We start from the raw sequence: 12,257 nt of genomic DNA, 5'->3' as shown, positions 1-12,257 counted from the left end.
ATTTATTATTATTATACAAGATTTATATAGTGCCAACAGTTTGGACAGGGCTTTACAATATTAAGGCAGTGAGTACAGTTACAAAACAATTCAATACAAGAGGGTTCAAAGATGAAGTTTGGGAGTTAAAACAACAAACATTTATACTCATCTAGGTGGCTGCAGCATTGATCCATGCTGCATTTGTCCTCCTCCGGCTCTAAGACCGATCCACCTAAATGAATATAAATGTTTGTTTGAACATCGCTGATCACTCAGTTTTCAGTCTTCAGTCTCCAGAGAGCCGGTGACTGTTGGTCACCAGCTCTCTGCTCTGCCCCTCCAGCGCTCACTGGACTGCTGAGCTCTGGAGGGGGTGGGATCAGCTGGCTCAGCCTCTCAGCAGCATGCAGAGAGGCGGAGCCAGCTGCTGATCCAGGCATCTGGGTGGATCCCGACTTTGAAGTCAACATTTTTCCAGAGCCTGGACTGGCTGAGTGACGTCACAGGAAAATGGGTCACAGGAGTGCAGAACTAGGTATACTCCTGTGATCCATAGGAGAAGTATAACCAAAATAGCTTTGGCAACACTTCTCCACTTGCCGACTGGCTCCTGTACATATACGTCGGCACTTTGAAGAGGGATGTCTTGGTAGCGGCAGCTGCTGCCATAACCAAGATATCCATATTTTCAGGAGCCGGTCTTGTTGACGATAATGGTGATCTCTGCGGCGCAATCGCTGCGAGCTCACCATTTTCGGCGGCGGGAGAAGCGTGACATGTTGGTTATCAATTTTACTTGGAGTAAATGATCTTTACTGTTTTTTTTTTTTTATTCAAAAAAAGTGAATTTTTTCCCAAAAAGTTTGCTTGTACCGCTGTGCAAATACAGTGTGAAAAAAAAAGTATTTTAATTTTATTCTCTAGGGGGTTAGAAAAAAAATATATAATGTTTGGGGGTTCTAAGTAATTTTCTAGCTTTTTCTGTTTTAAATATGTAAACACCTAAATTCCAAAACGAGGCTAGTCCTTAAGTGGTTAAGCTGGCCATACGCTTGAACAGTCTGAAATTCGATGAGTGAGTGACCCATCGCCACCCTCCTGCCTGACATCCTTTTGACCAAAAAATCAATATAGCCTGGTGGAAAATTATGAACCAAACTGCAGCTTCATCCAATAAGATGGTGGGGCCAGCTGTCAAAATACAGTAGCCACAGTGGAAGATTCTTCCATCCATGTTGTATAGTGTAGATGGAGGAATCTCTATATGTATGTGCATGTCTAGCCTTAGAAGAGCCTCTGCTCATGAGAGCTTTCAATCTAAAGAGTGGGGCAAGTGATACGGCAGAAACTGTGTAAAATGTTATTGGTAGCTAGAAACAGGATAGGCTTGCCTGAAGAGATACGTTTTCAAGGATTGCCTGAAAGTGGCAGAGTAAGAGAAAGACAGGTTGGGTTGGGCGTTCCAGAGAATGTAAGAAGCTCTGAAGAAGTCCTGGATATGAGCATGGGAGGAAGTAATGAGGGTGCTAGAGATGAGCATAGGAGGAGGTGACAGGGTGCTAGAGATTAACATGGGAGGAGATGATGGAGGCACTAGAGATAAGCATGGAAGGAGGTGACAAGGGCGCTAGAGATAAGCATGGAAGGAGGTGACGAGGACGCTAGAGATAAGCATGGAAGAAGGTGACGAGGGCGCTAGAGATAAGCATGGAAGGAGGTGACGAGGGTGCTAGAGATAAGCATGGAAGAAGGCGACGAGAGCGCTAGAGATAAGCATGGAAGGAGGTGACGAGGGCACTAGAGATAAGCATGGAAGGAGGTGACGAGGGCGCTAGAGATAAGCATGGAAGGAGGTGACGAGGGTGCTAGAGATAAGCATGGAAGAAGGTGACGAGAGCGCTAGAGATAAGCATGGAAGGAGGTGACGAGGGCACTAGAGATAAGCATGGAAGGAGGTGACGAGGGCGCTAGAGATAAGCATGGAAGAAGGTGACGAGGGTGCTAGAGATAAGCATGGAAGGAGGTGACCAGGGCACTAGAGATAAGCATGGAAGGAGGTGACGAGGGCACTAGAGATAAGCATGGAAGGAGGTGACGAGGGCACTAGAGATAAGCATGGAAGGAGGTGACGAGGGTGCTAGAGATAAGCATGGAAGGAGGTGATGAGGGTGCTAGAGAGCAGGAGGTCTTGGGAGTTGAGTACAAGGCTTTATTTTATTGCTTGAGTGATTGGAAGCCAGTGAAGGGATTAGAATAGAGGGGTGGTGGACACTGAGCAGATAGTAAAGCTGGAGTTTCTCTTTAATATATACTATACTAACAATCGTATACTATTTTTATTTTATTTTATACCAAAATCCTCAAACCTACCTTCTACCTCTCCTCCTTTAGTCCCTGTCATTCTACAATAAATAATAAGCTTTAAATAGATCATGCGTCTGGATGGCTGTTAAATGCCCCAGCTAAGGCACCTATCCTGTGTTAGAAACTGCCACTGCCTAATGTCCAGAAGCCATAATGGAGGACACGTTAATATTAGGAATGTTGCAGAGGTGAGTTGGCTTTGAAGCTAGCCTTGTTTCTTTTGCGTCCAGCACTAGAAAGAAGCCTTGGCTTCCAGCTATCCAGGTAGACCTTATTTTATGTATAGAGTAATACTGCACTAGTAACAGGCTCACAATAGCTTTGGGATTCTTCATTTCAGTTCCAACCTGAAAAAGCTGATGAAGGATCTAATGAAGGAACGAGAGATGATGCAGAAAGCGAGCAACCCCCATGTTCTCCGTCTCCTTGGAGTATACGAGAAGGCGGAAGGCAGTCTTGTAGAACATGGACTGGTCATGGAGTATATGCCCCATGGTTCTCTACGCACTCTCTTTGACAATATCCCAGATGTCCCATGGGCTTTGAGGTTCCAGATTCTTCATCAAGTGGTCCTTGGAATGAACTACCTTCATAGTCTGGATCCTCCAATAATCCACCGGGATCTAAAACCCTGCAACGTCCTTTTAAACAAGCATTTCGATGTTCAGGTAAGTGACCCGTGACAAATGCATAATATAGTAGTAGCTATTTAAGAAAGAAAGAGGTGAGGAAAATGAATCCCACCACCACCATCTCTGAATCTGAAGCCATCTGGAGATTCTTTTTGATGTCAGTATCTGACAACTCATATCAAATCAATTCTAATTCTTCTTTAACAGATCACCGATTTTGGATTGTCTAAGTTTATAGGGGTTACGACTTCTACGGTGCCATCGTTTGCAGGCACATTGCCCTACATGCCGCCTGAAGCTCTAAGTAACATTAACTATCAGGTTTCAAAATCACATGATGTTTACAGGTAAGAAGAAGATGGCTGTGGATTAAGAATTTTATTGTATTTTGAATCTGCGTACATAATGAACCATATTGACAGCCCTGTGTACATATAAATGTATGACATCATTTGCCTAGGAGAGAACTTCAATTGGATGAGGGCTTTGTGAACAGTGAATCCTTATCAGATAATAAAGCAAGACTACCACAAACCAAACCCACTATAACATTCATTTTTAGTATTCAATGCAAACTCATCCATCCATGTCTCCATGCTTTATTTTGCTGAGAAATTACTTTCAACATCCCATCCCTTAGCATGTCTGGCCATGGCCATTTTGAGTTAGGGCAAATGATTCATGTAGCATTTACTTCCTGGAATCCATCTGCCCTTAGCTCAAGCATGCTTGCAGGAGAGTGTGCTTAGCTGAGAAAACCCCTCCGTCTCCCCTTCTGAAGACCCCTGGGATGTATGACATAACTCGCCTAGGAAAGAAACCAAGCAGTAACTGAAGCAAAAAAGTTGTAAATGTGATATACTTTCCTATTTGCTAATGCTAGCAGCATAAGGAGTGAAGTTCCACTTTAAAGTGGAGTTCCAACAACATGTTCAAATTATTATTTTTTTAAACACTTCTAAAGGTCAGAACATTCTCTCCCGTTCTCTCCCCGTGCTTGCGCATGCGCAGTAATGCGCCGTAGCGTCGCTGTAAAGTATACAGGTTGCCATAACAGCGTGCAGCAGCGTCGGAAGTGCCCGCCCCATTGTTATGGCAACCTAGCCCTCTGCGCTGTCCAACTGACTCCTGGGAAATGATGACACACATCTCCCAGGAGCAGTAGCGAGCTGAGGGCGCTGAGGGAAGTGATGTCAGGAGCCCAGGCACTGAAGGAGGAGGCAGATTACGGGGGACCCCCTAACAACAGCCATTTAAAGGTGAGAAAAAAAAATCCAATTTTTTTATTTTATTTATTTCATGCACATTAATTACTTTTTTTTGGGTGGAACTCCACTTTAACCAGTTCACCAGAAGGTTTACCCCCCCCCCCTCTTCCTGACCAGGCCATGTGTTTTCAATGTGCTCTGTGTTATTTTATCTGAATATTGCGTGGTTGTGCGACGCTGCACCCAAATAAAATTTATATAATTTTTTTCTCACAAATAGAGCTTCCTTTTGGTGGTATTTGACTACCTTTTTTTTCTTTTGCGCTATAAACAAAGAACGACAATTTTGAAAAAATAAAAATAAAAAATAATATTTTTTACTTTCCGCTCTGAAACATCCAATAAAAAAAATGTAAACAAATTTCTTCATTTAGGCCAATATGTATTTTGCTACATATTTTTGGTAAAAAATCCCAATAAGCGTATATTGATAGGTTTGCGCAACAGTTATAGCGTCTACAAACTATGGGATATATATATTTTTCACTTAGGGGTGTACTCACTTTTGTTGCCAGCGGTTTAGACATTAATGGCTGTGTGTTGAGTTATTTTGAGGGGACAGCAAATTTACACTGTTATACAAGCTGTACATTCACTACTTTACATTGTAGCAAAGTGTCATTTCTTCAGTGTTGTCACATGAAAAGATATAATAAAATATTTACATAAATGTGAGGGGTGTACTCACTTTTGTGAGATCCTGTTTACTGTATGTGATCCTGCACAGCATGTCCGCCGTGTGGCAGGAAACCTGCTATGGGGCTGTCGGCAAGTGGTTAAAAGACAGCCAAATAAATTATCACTAAACTGACAAAGGTGCAGGTACCTACCTGAACCCGAGGAGGATCTGATATGGAAACGTTAACACTTTCTGGCAGTGCTGAGAACTAGTGAGTACCATACTGCTTCCCCCACCGTTCTATTGGGCAGCAAGGCCAACCATTGCAGGGCAATTGGAAGGTGCAGAAAGTAGTAATTGGTGGGCTAGCTTCCCATATTGCATTGAAGTGTAAAATTATTCATATTAAAGCACCGTGAGATCTGGGGCTCCTAAGGTACTTAAAGCGGAGTTCTGCTTAAAAAAAAATGAAGTGTGCTTCAAGTGCTCTGCAAGTGTATAACTTGCCAATGAAAATGTACAGCAAGTTAACAGGCTTACAATTCAACACTGCCACAAATTTGTGGCAAGTTATCCTTGCTATTTGAATTATCAGTGCCGCCACCAGTACTGCCTCATCAGTGCCTATCATTGTAGCCTATCAGTCTCGCCTAATCAGCACCTATCATTGTAGCCTATCAGCGCCCATCAGTGCAGCCTCATCAGCACACATCAGTGAAGATTTTTTCTACGATTTTTTCTAAATGTTCTTCTTTTTTTATTTGTTTAGAAAAAAAAAAAACAACAAGTGGTGATAAATACCGCAAAAAGAAAGCTCTATTTGTGTGAAAAAAAATTATAAAAATGTAATGTGGGTACAGTGCTGCATGACCGCGCAGTTCTCATTCAAAGTATGACTGTCATGGTTATGTAGTAATCTTTCTCTGTCAGCTTACCTCTCCTTATGTGTTCAAGAGGCTAAGGCTAAGAGGCCAGTCACTCTCACCTGCCTCCTCTAAGCATGGCTCCACTCCAGGCCCTATCAGGGAACCCTATATTAACCTGTGCACAGCAAGCCAGTGGTGCTGATCAACCATTGTGTATTCATTTTGTGTTTGGCTTCCTGGTTCTTGCTTGCCGTGTGCTCTTCGTTTTTTGCTGTTACCGACCTTGGTGTGTTCTCGACTATTCCTGTCTGCTCGTGACCCTGACCCTTTGGCGTGTCCCTGACTATCCCTGCTTGCCTGTGACCCTGAACCTTTGGAATGTACTCTGTTGTTCCTGTCTGCTAGTCACCCTGACCTCTGCCTTATCTCTTTACTATCCTTGTTGTTCCAGCCTGCTGCTTCCTTCTCCTGTAGTCTACCGTGAGCATGAGCTGTGAGACCCTAGGGGCCGCGACCTGGAGCCAGACTGCAGCAAAGTCCATCCTCACCACTAGAGGCTCTGGTGAACACCTGCTGGCTCTTAGACTCCGCGCCCTGGGGAATCTATGCTCTAGCTCCCACTGGGATCTGTTAGTGATCCAGTAGATCTGCTTCCTGAACCTCCCTAGGTACAATCCGCAGCAGTTAGTACTAGGGTCCACTATCTTAGCGGTGCACTTCCGATTCCTACAGAGTGCATCTGTCACCTGGTCTCAGATGACCTGACAGTAACAGCACTGAAAGCTGACCTGGGCAGGAAGGAGATAAAAGTGCCCAGTAGGCAAGTTGTTAAAGTGCATGTAAGCCCCAAATATGAACTTCTTTTATTTGCTTCCTTTTGGTCTGGTAAATATACTATTGAAAATGTTTTGTTATATCTGTTGGGACAAGTTCATCTCGTGCCCAGGGCAAAGATAGCAAACTGCCCACCCTCCCCGATGGAGGAGGGGATGAGGCTAATAGTGGCACGTGCAGTGATATGTATGTAGTGTTTGTGGTATATGCCAAAATAGATGTGGTACAACGCAGCAGGAAGAGGAAGGAAAACATGTCCCTTGCTCCAGTGGTGTCAGTGGAAGGAAAACTGTCCCTGCATCACTGGTCAGTCTGAGGAGGACTGACTGTCGTCTGTCAGTGGGATGGGGAGCTGGAAGGTGGGCTCTGTGGGGTACACAGGACTAAAGGACTCTGTGGGGCCCTTAGGAAGGAATGGGGGCTAAAAGGGCTCATTTAGACCTGCGACTATCATTGCCAGGTGCCAGCTGCCTGGGACTACCAGCTCCTGATGACAGAGGATGGTGCTGTGGAACCCGGTGTGTGGCAGCGACACAGGCCCCAGCAGAATAATGCTGTATAATCTGGAAGGGTGAGCTGGTGAATTCAGGATAAAGAAACTTAAATTAACACAGGGGGCATGTGGTGAAGTTCCTCTTTAATTTCTAGTTGATGGAAGCTGAACTGACCCTTCCACATTGCAATGCATTTCCTCTTCTTCAACTCAGTACTTGTTTGCAGAAAAAGGAACTTACTATAAACCTAGTGTTCCAGGAATAATTAGTGTAGCAACCTTGTCCTAAACAAGGCTGCTAGTACATTTAGTTGTGCTAGGTGGTAACTAGCCTGGCTAATTTGTAGTTTGATCAATTGGTTTTCTCCTAAGCTTGAGTTGAACTGGGTTTCTCTCTTTTGTGAATAGGTGGCATTGTTACCTTTGGCATTAGTATGATAGATTACAGTTAATTCAGGTTATAAGTGAATTTGTTTCTCAGTCAATCAGCAGGAGTTTCTTTGGCCACTGAGGCTACTGGAAAAGACTATTCGGAGAGAGTCAGGTGATCAGGGTTCTTTCCAACCAGGCTGTGGCCTGGGGGGGGGGGGGGAGGGGGGGTGGGGGTGTGAAGCAGCAGCAGAGGCTTAAGCCTGAAGCCTGGGGCCCTCATGTAAAGAGGTTCGGCCTGAGGGGTGCCCGATCTTTGCCAGGAGGCATAGGAGAAGTTGCCAGAGGGACAACCACTCTTGTTGTCGGAGGCAGGTGTTAAAGGGATGGAGTTCTGAAGGAGCACCAGAGCCGACTCTTCATCGGCCGGGGACTGTGAAGTGTTGGGAAAGCTTCAGGAGAGAACTCATCCAAGACATACAGCAGGTAGCTGTGAGTAAAGCTTGAAGGAGTACAGCGGGTACCTGTAAGTAAAGCTTGAAAAGAAGTTCAACAGGTAGCTGTGAGAAAAGCTTGAGGGATCCAGCGGGTAGCTGTGAGTCTGAGGAACCCAGCGGGTAGCAGTGGGTGAAGCTTGAAGAATACAGCGTGTAGCTGTGAGTCTGAGGAACCCAGCGGGTAGCAGTGGGTGAAGCTTGAAGAATACAGCGGGTAGCTGTGAGTCTGAGGAACCCAGCGGGTAGCAGTGGGTGAAGCTTGAAGAATACAGCGGGTAGCTGTGAGTCTGAGGAACCCAGCGGGTAGCAGTGGGTGAAGCTTGAAGAATACAGTGGGTAGCTGTGAGTCCGAGGAACCCAGCGGGTAGCAGTGGGTGAAGCTTGAAGAATACAGTGGGTAGCTGTGAGTTGAGCTCGAGGGATCCAGCGGGTTGCTGTGAGCTGAGCTTGAGGATCTACAGTGGGATACTGTGAGTGCAGTTGTTGCTATACGAGACAGCAGTTTCTACAAGATACAGATCGCTTCATTCAGCTTAAAGGTCCTTTATCTGTATTGCTGTCTCCCTAGTTCTATTTTTGTCCTAGGAGTCTGCCAGTTTGCTATTGCATTTGCCTAAGGGTGTCCTGTGCCCTTCCCCTCTCTCCCACTGTTCGTTTTAAGAGAAATAAAACTCTCTTTGTTCATTTTTAAAAGTGACTGGTGCCCATCTTTTCACCTTGCACTACACCCACCATACCCAATAACCTGCACCCTGAGGAGGAATGGCAGCTCGCACTGACTCTTGGGGTCACCACCAGGCCTCTGGAGGTTTGTGAGAGCGCTACATTAGGAATAATAGCTGTAGCTGGAATAGAATGTTTTATGTTGACATATCCGGGAGTTGTATGCTATGTTATATTGTTTTTGCTGTATTTTAGAGACTGACTCTCTGCTATGTTTTTCTGTGTTGTAGTTTCGGAATCTTAGCGTGGACAGTATTTTCAGGGGAAGAGCCTTACCCAGGTAAGTCCTTGTAGACCCGGTTGTTTTATTTGTTCTGTTTCTCATATAGCTAAAACTAATTCTTCAGAATCACCTGAATTTGTACTGTAAATAAAAAATGTTTTGCTATTCATTATAGCTGCTTTTTCAGTTCTAATGAGTGTCAACAACATACCCAACACTTATGATCACGCAGGTAACTAAGCCACCTTAATCCAATCACTCTGGAATGTGCCAAGGCAAAGGCACCCACACCCCCTCCGGGCTTCAGTTTTGCTGAATGTTCACCCATTAAAATGTCCTAAATTCCATCCTCCTAACTTCCTTTCTCTCTGCACTGCCACTGCGATTGAGCGCCACCTGCAGTGGAGACAGTAAACTGCACCTGCCTACATGTCAGTTCACTTTTTTTTTTTTTTTTTAACCATTAACCAGTTCTGGACCAGCTGCCGCAACTATACTGCAGCAGGTTGGCCCCGGTTGATGGAAGCATTGTAGCTGTACGTCGGGCAGGCGCGCCCCCTAGGCGGCTGAGAGGATCAGATTCACTTCAGAACCAAATGAAATCCTTCCCCGAAGTAATGTAATCTCCCCTCATGGAACTCTTTTCTAGGGTTGCCACCACATCCCTTCAAACCCGAACAGATATTATTTACACAGGTTGAGAAGGGCAACCAAACTGATAAGAGGCATGGAGGAGCTCAGCTATGAGGAACGATTAGAGGAACTGAATGTATTCTCTCTTGAGAAGAGGAGATTAGGGGGATATGATCAACATGTATAAATATATAAGGGGTCCATATAGTGAACTTGGTGTTGAGTTATTCACTTTACAATCAACAAAGAGGACAAGGGGGCACTCTTTACGTCTAGAGGAAAATAGATTTCATCTCCAAATACGGAAAGGTTTCTTCACAGTAAGAGCTGTGAAAATGTGGAATAGACTCCCTCCGGAGGTAGTTCTGGCCAACTCAGTAGATTGCTTTAAAAAAGGCCTGGATTATTTCCGAAATGTACATAATATAACTGGGTACTGACATTTATAGGTAAAGTCGTCCGGGGAAAATCTGATTGCCTCTCGGGGGATCAGGAAGGAATTCTTTCCCTTGCTTTAGCAAATTGGATCATGCTCTGCTGGGGGGGTTTCGCTTTCCTCTGGATCAACTGTGGGTATAGAATCGGTATTTAACCGATATGAGTGTGCAATGTACAGGGATAGGGACAATTGTAGACACTCACTCAGGTTGAACTGGATGGACTGGTGTCTTTATTCAACCTTACTATGTAACTATGTGTATATGGGATTGTATGATATTATTATTATTTTAGTTTTTTTTTGTGGTTGAACTGGATGGACTTGTGTCTTTTTTCAACCTGACTGTAGGTAAAAAAAATATCTCCTAAACCTGTACGGTTTAGGAGATATTCCCCTCGGTATGCGTCGCTGACTGCAGCTCACCCAAGTGCTGTATCAATCGATCACTGTCACTTACAAAACACATAACTGCAGCGTTTGCAGAGTCAGGCCTGATCCCTGCGCACGCTAACAGTTTTTTTGGTAGTGTTTGAAGCAGTCGCTGACAGTCAGGTGCTCTTTTTCCTGTGAGTCTCACTAGTGTACCAGTAAATTTAGAGGCCAAAATGTCCAATCGAAAGTACACTAGTGAAGAGGCCTACACGTTTCTGAGCCTTACAAATGAGAGTGAAGAGTAAGTCACCCATCTGTCCAATTCTGGCTCAGAATACGAACCAGTAAACAGAAGCGGCACCATGACAGATAGTGGTACCTGCCAAGGTCAGGCATTCCCGATCCCGTTCTTCTGCTGTTGTTGAGGTACAAGAACCGCAGGTCCCTCGTATGGAGCAGAGAGCCAGTACTAGTGCCGCTCATCCTTCTGGTGAACTGGCATTCACCAGCGGTCTAGAGCATCCTGGTCGTACATCCAGCACTGCAGTAACACTTGGTGACGTGATGAGTCCCATAAGTGCAGTTCAAGTTGGTGAGGTGGCAAGCACAAGTAGTGTCCCGCTGCCACCAAGAAGAAGACAAATACAGGCCCTTCGAGCCCATAGTGCCCTTCCTGCTTTGACAATCCGAATTGGGAGCCCACCACTTCTGCAGCACCTCAATCACTGGGCAACCGGGAATTCAGGTGGAAATTTACATCACTTGATTTTTATTCGCTGTTTTTCATGGAAGATCTCTATAGATCTGTTGTGGACCAAAACAATTTGTGTGCTGGTCAATTCATCAACGCTAATCCCCAGTTGACCCTTGCCAGAGATTGGAAACCTATTATGGTTTCCGAATTTAAGACCTTTTTGGGCCTATCCTTCCTCATGGGCAGAGTTAAAAAAAAAGTGAGTTGCAGTCATATTGGTCCACTGGTCCAGTGCTGTAGGAGGTGATTTCACCACCACAGTTAAAAGAAAAAAATGGTGCATGTATGCCTATCATTAGAAGTGGGTGGATGAAGGGTGGTATTCTAATGGTGGGCATACCCACCGATCAATCTTTTTTTGTTCAACCCACAGGCTGCATGAAAAAAAAACCATTACAATATATGCCCATCAAGGACCAGCAACGTACTGGTATGTTGCTGGATTTGAGTGGTTATACCAGAATGATGCCTGCAGGTTTAGATTATCATCTTAGTATCATTCTTTTCAACCAGCGGTTGGCTTTCATGTAAAAGCAATCCTAGCAGTTAATTAGCCTCCAGACTGCTTTTACAAGAAGTGGGAGGGAACCGCCCTCCCCCCACTATCTTCTTTCCAAAATGGGGTAATTTGAGGGGGTTTTGTGCTATCTTCACATTTCATGGCCTTATAAATCCTGAAGGTGGTGATTGGTTTTCAGGGTCCTGTAAACGGCTAGGCTCCCACAAAGTCCCACACATGTGGTATCAAAAATTGACACCCTTAGAAATCCTGAAGACGGTGATTGGTTTTCGGGGTGCCATACGCGGCTAGGCTCCCACATGTGGTATCCCCGCACTCAGGAGAAGCAGCAGAATGTATTTTGGGGTGTAATTCCACATATAACCATGGCATGTGTGAGCAATATATCATTGAGCAATGTGTCATTTTTCAGTCACTTGTGACAAAAAAATAAAATAATCAATGGGCTCAACATGCCTCTCAGCAATTTCCTTGGGGTGTCTACTTTCCAAAATGGGGTCATGGGGGGGGGGGGTTGTACTGCCCTTCCATTTTAGAACCTCAAGAAAGGAGATAGGCAGTCATAAATTAAAAGCTAAATTCCAGAAAATGTACTCTAGTTTGTAGACACTATAACTTTTGCGCAGACCAATAAATATACGCTTATTGACATTTTTTACCAAAGACATG

The 12,257-nt window shown here is 44.7% G+C and overlaps 1 protein-coding gene across 3 annotated transcripts in view; it reads left to right on the top strand.

The window, feature by feature from the left end:
* LOC143943381 (receptor-interacting serine/threonine-protein kinase 3-like) overlaps positions 1 to 12,257 on the top strand; it is an 81,708-nt gene that overhangs the window by 39,533 nt on the left and 29,918 nt on the right. For all 3 annotated transcript variants that reach the window (XM_077465114.1, XM_077465112.1, XM_077465113.1), the window contains exons 2-4: positions 2,687 to 3,014; positions 3,186 to 3,325; positions 8,878 to 8,927. In XM_077465114.1, the coding sequence (XP_077321240.1) occupies positions 2,706 to 3,014; positions 3,186 to 3,325; positions 8,878 to 8,927 (499 nt within the window). In that variant the 5' untranslated portion in view covers positions 2,687 to 2,705. The remainder of the gene's footprint in view (positions 1 to 2,686; positions 3,015 to 3,185; positions 3,326 to 8,877; positions 8,928 to 12,257) is intronic.

The sequence above is a fragment of the Lithobates pipiens genome, unplaced genomic scaffold (genome assembly GCF_037356315.1).
Source record: "Lithobates pipiens isolate NorthernLeopardFrog02 unplaced genomic scaffold, aLitPip1_a1.2 Scaffold_30, whole genome shotgun sequence".
Lineage (NCBI taxonomy): Eukaryota > Metazoa > Chordata > Amphibia > Anura > Ranidae > Lithobates > Lithobates pipiens.
The sequence above is the reverse complement of the archived record's forward strand: the minus strand, read 5'-3'. Positions and strand labels throughout refer to the sequence as shown.